Source organism: Schistocerca cancellata, chromosome 3 (genome assembly GCF_023864275.1).
Source record: "Schistocerca cancellata isolate TAMUIC-IGC-003103 chromosome 3, iqSchCanc2.1, whole genome shotgun sequence".
Taxonomy (NCBI): domain Eukaryota; kingdom Metazoa; phylum Arthropoda; class Insecta; order Orthoptera; family Acrididae; genus Schistocerca; species Schistocerca cancellata.
Window position 1 is genome coordinate 82,371,225 of NC_064628.1, and position 11,497 is coordinate 82,382,721.

At 42.6% G+C, this 11,497-nt stretch overlaps 1 protein-coding gene across 1 annotated transcript in view; it reads right to left on the bottom strand.

The window, feature by feature from the left end:
* Positions 1 to 10,544, bottom strand: part of LOC126176128 (Kv channel-interacting protein 4-like) — a 158,915-nt gene extending 148,371 nt beyond the window's left edge. Inside the window, exons 1-2 of the mRNA XM_049923265.1 lie at positions 10,529 to 10,544; positions 1,455 to 1,652 (exon numbers count right to left, since the gene is read on the bottom strand). Of these exons, the coding sequence (XP_049779222.1) occupies positions 1,455 to 1,652; positions 10,529 to 10,544 (214 nt within the window). The remainder of the gene's footprint in view (positions 1 to 1,454; positions 1,653 to 10,528) is intronic.
* Between the last annotated feature and the right edge of the window lie 953 nt (positions 10,545 to 11,497).

The window sequence follows — 11,497 nt, forward strand, 5'->3', positions numbered from 1 at the left end:
GACGTAATGCGCTGTTCCAGTCTCTTCTGTACCTAAGGTCCATCACCGTTCCCTTTGGATCCCTACGTAATTTGGTGCTCTCCGATACACACGATCGAACAGCGGAGGAGTGGTACTCAAGCGTCAACTTTAGGTTACAATATCTCCGGATCTAATTAACATTTTACAATGCAACAAACTGCACTGATTACGTATTTGTTTATATGTTCAGATGTGCTAACTAAACTAACGTGGTTCCATTAAAAAAAACGTAGGTTTGTGTTAAAAAACATACTTCCGTGCATTTTCTTATGGTTTGTATTAAACAATTACACTAGCCCCTCTCCTCACGTTCGGTCTGTGGAATCGGTTCGTCAGTATTTGATGTGGTTTACGAAATATATCCAGCGGTAATGTTAGGTGACTCACCCTGTATACAGATGAAAGCCACACTTAAATACTACTTTTCTACATAGTTGCCATTTAAATTAAGGCACTTATCGTAGCGATGGACGAGCTTTGAAATTCCTTCGTCGTAAAATTCGGCCGCCTGCGCCTTCAACCACGTGGTTACCTCTTCTTGAAGCTGTGCGTCGTCATCAAAACGCTGCATAGCCAACCACTTCTTCATTGCTGGGAATAAGTGGAAGTCGCTCGGTGCCAGGTCGGGACTGTACGGCGGATGAGGAGACAACTCCCACTTAAAAGATTCGAGAACTTCACGAGTGGCATTTACCGTGTGGGCCCGGGCGTTGTCGTGAATCAGCAAGATCGTTGAGCCCAACTTTCCCCTGCGCTTGTTTTGTATTGCTCTTCTGAGGTTGTGCAGAGTTAGGCAATACCTTTGAGAGTTTATTGTAGTGCTCTTTCCAGGAAATCCACAAAAATCACACCTTTTCTGTCCCAAAAGAGGTAACCACGTGGTTGAAGGCGCAGGCGGCCGAATTTTACGACGAAGGAATTTCCAAGCTCGTCCATCGCTACGATAAGTGCCTTAATTTACATGGCAACTATGTAGAAAAGTAGTATTTAAGTGTGGCTTTCATCTGTATATAATAAAAAAATTTCCAATACTTTATTTATTTTTAATTCCAAAACGTAATGTACTTTGTGGATAGCCCTCTTACTTCACTCCTAACGTGCTACTGATGCGTCACAGACTGAGGTCGCAACAATGCATTAGTATAATGGGATGGATTGTTGGAGGCGGAGGAGTACCAACAATGTTTCGAATAATCCGCGCACCCCAGTTTTTCGTCCTAAAATTCGGGGAAAAACATGCGCGGATTATTCGAGTAAATACGGTAATTATTCTTGCAGTTGATGATTGTTGAAATAACTGAAAACGTTTAACAATAAATGTAAACAGCTGATAGCAAATAGAAATTCTTTTTTCTAAGCATCTCACAGCTGTAGCTAGTTAGTTACCTACACACATTTTTAATCACAATCAGTAGCTCGCAGCGATACGTTACCTCCGAGCGGGAAGAACTTGGCGTAGATGCTCTTGAAGGTGGCTTCGTTGATGGCGCCGCTGGGGCACTCCTGCTTGAAGGTGCGGTAGATGTAGCGGATCTCCTGGCGGGAGAACCTCGTGGTGCGGCTGATGGCCTCCAGCCGGTCTGGCCGGTGTCGCTCCGGGGGCGGGCCCTCCTCCTCGTCCAGGTCCACGTCTGGAACAAACACCGCACCCAGGCCGCCGTCACTACCGCAGAATTCGACCGTCTGACCTGGTGTCTCAGTACACCAGTCTTACAGTAACTGCCGAGCATTGCCTTTGAAGTTACACTCTTAGTGACGAAATTTCTTTCGTAACCTCAGAATCACAATCTACACTACTGGCCATTAAAATTGCTACACCAAGAAGAAATGCAGACGATAAACGAGTATTCACTGGACAAATATATTATACTAGAACTGACATGTGATTCCATTTTCACGCAATTTGGGTGCATAGGTCCTGAGAAATCAGTACCCAGAACAACCACCTCTGGCCGTAATAACGGCTTTGATACGCCTGGGCATTGAGTCAAACAGAGCTTGGATGGCGTGTACAGGTACAGCTCCCCGTGCAGCTTCAACACGATACCAAAGTTCATCGAGAGTAGTGACTGGCGTATTGTGACGAGCCAGTTGCTCGGCCACCATTGACCAGACGTTTTCAATTGGTGAGAGATCTGGAGAATGTGCTGGTCAGGGCAGCAGTCGAACATTTTCTGTATCCAGAAAGGCCCGTACAGGACCTGCAACATGCGGTCGTGCATTAACCTGCTGAAATGTAGGGTTTCAAGGGGATCGAATGAAGGGTAGAGCCACGGGTCGTAACACATGTGAAATGTAACGTCCACTGTTCAAAGTGCCGTCAATGTGAACAAGAGGTGTAACCAATGGCACCCCATACCATCACGCCGGGTGATACGCCAGTATGGCGATGACGAATACACGCTTCCAGTGCCCATTCACCACGATGTCGCCTAACCCGGATGCAACCATCGTGATGCTGTACCCAGAACCTGCATTCATCCGAAAAAGTTACGTTTTGGCATTCGTGCACCCAGGTTCGTCGTTGAGTACACCAGCGCAGGCGCTCCTGTCTGTGATGCAGCGTCAAGGGTAACCGCAGCCATGGTCTCGTAGCTGATAGTGCATGCTGCTGCAAACGTCGTCGAACTGTTCGTGCAGATGGTTGTTGTCTTGCAAACGTTCCCATCTGTTTACTCAGCGATCGAGACGTGGCTGCACGATCCGTTACAGCCATGCGGATAAGATGCCTGTCATCTCGACTGCTAGTGATACGAGGCCGTTGGTATCCAGCACGGCGTTCCGTATTACCCTCCTGAACCCACCGATTCCATATTCTGCTAACAGTCATTGGATCTCGACCAACGCGAGCAGCAATGTCGCCATACGATAAACCGCAATCGCGATAGGCTACAATGCGACCTTTATCAAAGTCGGAAACGTGATGGTACGCATTTCTCCTCCTTACACGAGGCATCACAACAACGTTTCAGCAGGCAACGCCGGTCAGCTGCTGTTTGTGTATGAGAAATGGGTTGGAAACTTTCCTCATGTCAGCACGTTGTAGGTGTCCCCACTGGTGCCAACCTTGCGTGAATGCTCTGAAAAGCTAATCATTTGTATATCACAGCATCGTCTTTCTGTCGGCTAAATTTAGCGTCTGTAGCACGTCATCTTCGTGGTGTAGCAATTTTAATGGCCAGTAGTGTAGCTACGGCAATAAAGAAAAATAAAGCTAGGTTTGAACACCACATAGCTTTTGCTTTACTAGGTGAAACACGATTATGGAAGCCAACTTTAATTACTGATTGATTCATATTTCTTGACACCCATACATGTTGTTCTTGTTGTGGTCTTCAGTCCTGAGACTGGTTTGATGCAGCTCTCCATGCTACTCTATCCTGTGCAAGCTTCTTCATCTCCCAGTATCTACTGCAACCTACATCCTTCTGAATCTGCTTAGTGTATTCATCTCTTGGTCTCCCTCTACGATTGTTACCCTCAACACTGCCCTCCAATGCTAAATTTGTGATCCCTTGATGCCTCAAAACATGTCCTACCAACCGATCCCTTCTTCTAGTCAAGTTGTGCCACAAACTTCTCTTCTCCCCAATCCTATTCAATACCTCCACATTAGTTACGTGATCTACCCGCCTTATCTTCAGCATTCTTCTGTAGCACCACATTTCGAAAGCTTCTATTCTCTTCTTGTCCAAACTAGTTATCGTCCATGTTTCACTTCCATACAGGGCTACACTCCATACAAATACTTTCAGAAACGACTTCCTGACACTTAAATCTATACTCGATGTTAACAAATTCCTCTTCTTGAGAGACGCTTTCCTTGCCATTGCCAGTCTACATTTTATATCCTCTCTACTTCGACCATCATCGGTTATTTTACTCCCTAAATAGCAAAAATCCTTTACTACTTTAAGTGTCTCATTTCCTAATCTAATTCCCTCAGCATCACCCGACTTAATTTGACTACATTCCATTATCCTCGTTTTGCTTTTGTTGATGTTCATCTTATATCCTCCTTTCAAGACACTGTCCATTCCGTTCAACTGCTCTTCCAAGTCCTTTGCTGTCTCTGACAGAATTACAATGTCATCGGCGAACCTCAAAGTTTTTACTTCTTCTCCATGAATTTTAATACCTACTCCGAATTTTTCTTTTGTTTCCTTTACTGCTTGCTCAATATACATATTGAATAACATTGGGGAGAGGCTACAACCCTGTCTTACTCCTTTCCCAACCACTGCTTCCCTTTCATGCCCCTCGACTCTTACAACTGCCATCTGGTTTCTGTACAAACTGTAAATAGCCTTTCGCTCCCTGTATTTTACACCTGCCACCTTTAGAATTTGAAAGAGAGTATTCCAGTTAACATTGTCAAAAGCTTTCTCTAAGTCTACAAATGCTAGAAACGTAGGTTTGCCTTTTCTTAATCTTTCTTCTAAGATAAGTCGTAAGGTCAGTATTGCCTCACGTGTTCCAACATCTCTACGGAATCCAAACTGATCTTCCCCGAGGTCGGCTTCTACCAGTTTTTCCATTCGTCTGTAACTAATTCGCTTTAGTATTTTGCAGCTGTGGCTTATTAGACTGATAGTTCGGTAATTTTCACATCTGTCAACACCTGCTTTCTTTGGGATTGGAATTATTATATTCTTCTTGAAGTCTGAGGGTATTTCGCCTGTCTCATACATCGTGCTCACCAGATGGTAGAGTTTTGTCATGACTGGCTCTCCCGAGGCCATCAGTAGTTCAAATGGAATGTTGTCTACTCCCGGGGCCTTGTTTCGACTGAGGTCTTTCAGTGCTCTTTCAAACTCTTCACGCAGTATCGTATCTCCCATTTCGTCATCATCTACATCCTCTTCCATTTCCATAATATTGTCCTCAAGTACATCGCCCTTGTATAAACCCCCTATATACTCCTTCCACCTTTCTGCCTTCCCTTCTTTGCTTAGAACTGGGTTGCCATCTGAGCTCTTCTCTCCAAAGGTCTCTTTAATTTTCCTGTAGGCAGTATCTATCTTACCCCTAGTGAGACAAGTCTCTACATCCTTACATTTGTCCTCTAGCCATCCCTGCTTAGCCATTTTGCACTTCCTGTCGATATCATTTTTGAGACGTTTGTATTCCTTTTTGCCTGCTTCATTTACTGCATTTTTGTATTTTCTCCTTTCATCAATTAAATTCAATATTTCTTCTGTTACCCAAGGATTTCTATTAGCCCTCGTCTTTTTACCTACTTGATCCTCTGCTGCATTCACTACTTCATCCCTCAGAGCTACCCATTCTTCTTCTACTGTATTTCTTTCCCCCATTTCTGTCAATTGTTCCCTTATGCTCTCCCTGAAACTCTCTACAACCTCTGGTTCTTTCAGTTTATCCAGGTCCCATCTCCTTAAATTCCCACCTTTTTGCAGTTTCTTCAGTTTCAATCTGCAGTTCATAACCAATAGATTGTGGTCAGAATCCACATCTGCCCCAGGAAATGTCTTACAGTTTAAAACCTGGTTCCTAAATCTCTGTCTTACCATTATATAATCTATCTGATACCTACTAGTATCTCCAGGATTCTTCCAGGTATACAACCTTCTTTTATGATTCTTGAACCAAGTGTTGGCTATGATTAAGTTATGCTCTGTGCAAAATTCTACAAGGCGGCTTCCTCTTTCATTCCTTCCCCCCAATCCATATTCTCCTACTATGTTTCCTTCTCTCCCTTTTCCTACTGACGAATTCCAGTCACCCATGACTATTAAATTTTCGTGTCCCTTCACTACCTGAATAATTTCTTTTATCTCGTCATACATTTCATCTATTTCTTCATCGTCTGCAGAGGTAGTTGGCATATAAACTTGTACTACTGTAGTAGGCATGGGCTTTGTGTCTATCTTGGCCACCATAATGCGTTCACTATGCTGTTTGTAGTAGCTAACCCGCACTCCTATTTTTTTATTCATTATTAAACCTACTCCTGCATTACCCCTATTTGATTTTGTATTTATAACCCTGTAATCACCTTACCAAAAGTCTTGTTCCTCCTGCCACCGAACTTCACTAATTCCCACTATATCTAACTTTAACCAATCCATTTCCCTTTTTAAATTTTCTAACCTACCTGCCCGATTAAGGGATCTGACATTCCACGCTCCGATCCGTAGAACGCCAGTTTTCTTTCTCCTGATAACGACGTCCTCCTGAGTAGTCCCCGCCCGGAGATCCGAATGGGGGACTATTTTACCTCCGGAATATTTTACCCAAGAGGACGCCATCATCATTTAATCATTCAGTAGAGCTGCATGTCCTCGGGAAAAATTACGGCCGTAGTTTCCCCTTGCTTTCAGCCGTTCGCAGTACCAGCACAGCAAGGCCGTTTTGGTTAATGTTACAAGGCCAGATCAGTCAATCATCCAGACTGTTGCCCCTGCAACTACTGAAAAGGCTGCTGCCCCTCTTCAGGAACCACATGTTTGTCTGGCCTCTCAACAGATACCCCTCCGTTGTGGTTGCACCTACGGTACGGCCATCTGTATCGCTGAGGCACGCAAGCCTCCCCACCAACGGCAAGGTCCATGGTTCATGGGGGGCTACAAAACTTTATGCTGTCTATTAATCTGATTAAAATCGGGCATAGGCTATCCTGGAAATATCACTTTCGTGCCACACACAAAATGTCAATTTTGATAAAGATAAAACACTGATAATTTTTGACTTTTATATTGACTTTAACTATTGCTGGTCAAACCAATTTAGAACACTTCAGAATTCAAATGAAAAAAAAGGAGGGGGGGGGGGGACCCTGAAACTGTTACGATCACTGTATTAAAAAAATGATAACTGAATTTATTATGCTTTCAAGATTTCCAGTATATAAGTTACTACTCTTTTCATCTTATTTACTGCTCATTTAAATACCTATATATCTGTCTCGAAATAATTAAACTTCATTACTATATCAATATTAAAGTTATCTTTCAACTTCGTTAGACTTTCGTTATTCATTTACTGGTTCATTAACGAAACATTTCTTTAAACACCATTCTAACATAGTTAGGTCTGCAAATAATTATTATTAACACAAATTTTAAATTTTCATTTCGGGACACTCGGATTGCACAATATTTGGAAAGGACCCTGTCTAGGTTAGTTGTGAGGATAATTAAATGATGGGAAAGTTCCGGTAAAATTTAGGTTATTATTGCACAGTTCAGAAGGTGTTGCTCAAACCAGTGCCAAACTCCAACTACTACTGAGCCCGTTGTGCCGTGCAGTGCCCGCGTGCATTTTCCCGCGCTCGCCTGCCATCTACCTTTTACCGCTCCCTGACTAACGGGGTATCCACCCGAGGTTTTGCATTCTACATATCCAAACACTTTGCCTACGTATGGACCAGACGCACAGTTACAATTTTAAACATCTTACAACAGTTTCAATATTTGTTACATTTCAATTCTATTACAATATTACTCGACATTTGACATAAACATTAATATTCACATTGAAACTTATTTACAGTTTCCTTAACATAATGACATGAAACAAAAAAGAAATGAAATCAGAACATCAATTACACAAGTTTATCGAAAAATCAGAAAAAAAATATTATATGTACAATAGGACAGCGTCATTGTTGTTACAAATTGTCGAGTCGACTTAATTCTATGAGTACCGATGGTTTCTGTCCGAAACAACCATTTTATTAGCTTTTTTAAGTACCGGCACCTTTCACATCAAACCACCGACGCTATTGCAATACAGCGACGTCTAGTGGTACGTTGAGGTACTTCGACGAATGTTGTGCATTGCCGCAGTCACCTACAGCGTCCAAAGCAAGCAACAGCCGGCGATGACACTGTGTGATCAAAAGTATCCGGACACCTGGGTGAAAATGACTTACAAGTTCGTGGCGCCCTCCATCGGTAATGCTGCAGTTCAGTATGGTGTTGGCCCACCCTTATCCTGATGACAGCTTCCACTCTCGCAGGTATACGTTCAGTCAGGTGCTGGAAGATTTCTTGGGGAATGGCACCCCTTTGTTTACGGAGTGCTGCACTGAGGAGAGGTATCGACGTCGGTCGGTGAGGCCTGGCACGAATTCGGCATTCCAAAACATCCCAAAGGTGTTCTATAGGACTCAGGACAAAGACTCTATGCGGGCCAGTCCATTACAGAGATGTTATCGTCGTGTAACCAGTGCGCCACAGATCGTGCATTATGAACAGGTGTTCGATCGTGTTGAAAGATGCAATCGCCATCCCAGAATTGCTCTTCAACTGTGGGAAGCAAGAAGGTGCATAAATCATCAATGTAGGCCTGTACTGTGACAGTGCCACGAAAAACGACAAGGGGTGCCAGACCCCTCCATGAAAAACATGACCGCACCACAATACCAACGCCTCCGAATTTTACTGTTTTCACTGCATACGCTGGCAGATGACGTTCACTGGGTATTCCCCATTCCCACACCTTGCCCTTTGATTGCCACATTGTGTACTGTGATTCTAGACAACGTTTTCCTACTGTTCAATCGTCCAGTGTTTACGCTCCTTACACCAAACGAGGCGTCGTTTGGCATTTACCGGATTGATGTGTGGCTTATGAGCAGCCGCTCGACCATGAAATCCAAGTTTTCTCACCTCCCGCCTAACTGTCATAGTACTTGCAGTGGATCCTGATGCAGTTTGGAATTCCTGTATGATAGTCTGGATACACATTACGACCCTCTTCAACTGTCGGCGGTGTCTGTCAGTGAACAGACGAGATCGGCCTGTATTCTTTTGTGCTGTACGTGTCCCTTCACGTTTCCATTTCACCATCACATCGGAAACAGTGAACCTAGGGATGTTTCGGAGCGTAGAAATCTCGCGTACAGACACCCTGTCACCTGAGCACGTTCGAAGTCCATGAGTTCCGCGGAGCGCCCCATTCTGTTCTCTCACGATGTCTAATGACTACTGAGGCAGCTTATATGGAGTACCTGGCAGTAGGTGGCAGCACAATGCATCTAATATGAGAAACGTATGTTATTGGAGGTGTCGGGACACTTTTGATCACATAGTGTAGTACTGTGTGATTATAGTAAATTGTGACATGCGTTTTAATGGTGATACTGTTGAGGAGATAATTAACGATGAAAGTAAATATATTTACAGTTATTGTAACGTAAATTTGAGTCTGAACTACCATCGTTGTGCGTGGTTTCGAAATGATCCACTGGAGCGGTATATACTTTTGATAAAAATTTATGAAATCTTAGGCCCATTTTTGCTTGTCATTAAGGACAATAATTTGTTTTAGGCATTGTAAGTTCATGGAAGTATCTAAATGTGGGATTGTGCCTAGGAAAAATGCGAAGTTGTTTCAAAATGGTTCAAATTGTTCTGAGCACTATGGGACTTAACATCTGAGGTCATCTCTCCCCTAGAACTTAGAACTACTTAAACCTAACTAACTTAAGGACATCACACACATCCATGCCCGAGGCAGGATTTTAACCTGCGACCGTAACGGTCGCGGGGTTCCGGACTGAAGCGCCTAGAACCGTTCGTCCACACCGGCCCACAGTGGGTCAGAATCCCAAAAAGCTGGTCAAAATATAAGTAGTTATTCAATTTGTACCAAACTTAGTATGTAAGGGTTTACGGAGTTTCTGATTAAGAATATGATATCAAAAAGTGAAAAAAAAACAAAATGGCGGACCCAAGATGGCAGGCTCTATGTACACTATCATTTTTACGTATAAAAGTAATTTTTAGGGAATTATCGAGGTTACTGATGATGACAGAGCTCAAAAAATTTAAAAATGGTGGATCCAAGATGGGGGTCAAAATCTATGTATTTTTATTTATTTATATTTATATATTTTTATTCATATAAAAGTCAGTATTTAGGGGTTATTGTAGTTAATGCTTATAAAATAAACCAAAAAAGTGGAAAACTCGAAGAAAGGACCAAATATAGGTTACAAGATGGTGTAAAATATTACAAAAAATTATTTCATTTTAATTACAATTATTTATTTTGTAAATTTTTTATAACTTAATTTACAAGTTTTCATTTTCTTATTCTTTTTCATCTTCTGCTTCAACTGAATCGTCATCATCCTCAAACACTGTTTCCTCATTATCTGCATCTGCATCTGAATCTTCATAGTCTTCCGCCACAGGAACTAAGAGGGCAACGGCTTCTGGCGACAAACTCTTCAATTTCTTCGGCGAAGATTTGCGTAAGGAAGAAACGTAGGGGTCTGTCGTTGCCAACAATCTCCTGAACACGTCTTCCATAGTCTTAACTCTTGAAAACTTTCGAGAAAAACTCAGGCGATATTGCTTTTCCAACTTATTGGTTGATTCCTGAGCATCCTCCGATAGTTGACCGATGGGTAAAATGGCCGAAGAAATAATGTCTGGACCGTGAATCAACAATCTATGGACTGCTGTTGGCATGTTGTACCAGGGGTATTCTTTCACGTAGTGCCTGGCAGTTGCTAAGGCGTATGCTCGAAACTTACATAGCCGCGGGCTCATTCCGCTGACTAATTCACTCAGTCAGATTGTGAAATTGCCGTGTCAGTCTTCTACACGTGGTCGCTGACTATAGGTACTTGTCAGCAATGCTGACAACCCTCTTTTGGCTACTTGCTATCGTATAAAGACGTCGATCTGACGTCCTCTCGAAATCGTCTGCAAAATTATATGGAAACGGTGGATTAGTTCTTCGGAAACTCCAGGTATCAGCGCTGATGTTGGAGTGTTTTAAAAAAAACGTCGAGCGGTGTTTCCGTCATTCGTACTGCCAAATCCTTGTTTTGCGCATGTCAGTTACAATTCCAAGCTGCTCTTTGAAAGCTTTTTGAATGTTGGCTTTCAGTATTGCTTTTTCCTCTTTATCATCTGCTTTACTTGCCTGCCACTTTTTTGTTTTCATTTGGTATGCCAAATGAATACAACATTCCAGGCGTGAAGAGTTGATAGTCCGTACTGCAGATAATCAGCGGTAACTTGTTTTTTTAAAACATCGTCAATGTTATTAAATTGGGCAGAGGTAGCCTTGCAGAGATAGCACCGTTGCGCAGATTTCGTGTTGGTGATAGTATTGCACACTTTACCATCTACCATGGTCATGCTTAAATTGTATTTAATGGAATGTCTTTCCCATGAATAACTGTTTCGAATGACTGGAGTTGTTCGATCTGTTTGTCGTAATACGCTTTCTCATTTAAAGACGTTTGCTCTGTTTCCTTTGTAAATTCTAACTTCAGTGGTCTGCAAAAGAGGGTTGAAGACGGCTTCGGATTAATCCATAAGATCTTTTCTTCTTTAGTTTCTTCTTCTTCTTTCAAGTTTCAGTGGAACAAGCGAAGTGAAAAATAAAGTTGCATCTGAAATACTCGAATCTGAAAACTTCATTTTATACATGCTTTGCACGGAGGTTCCGTCAAAGCCCCACTTACATATAAGGGCCATATTAGACATTTCCG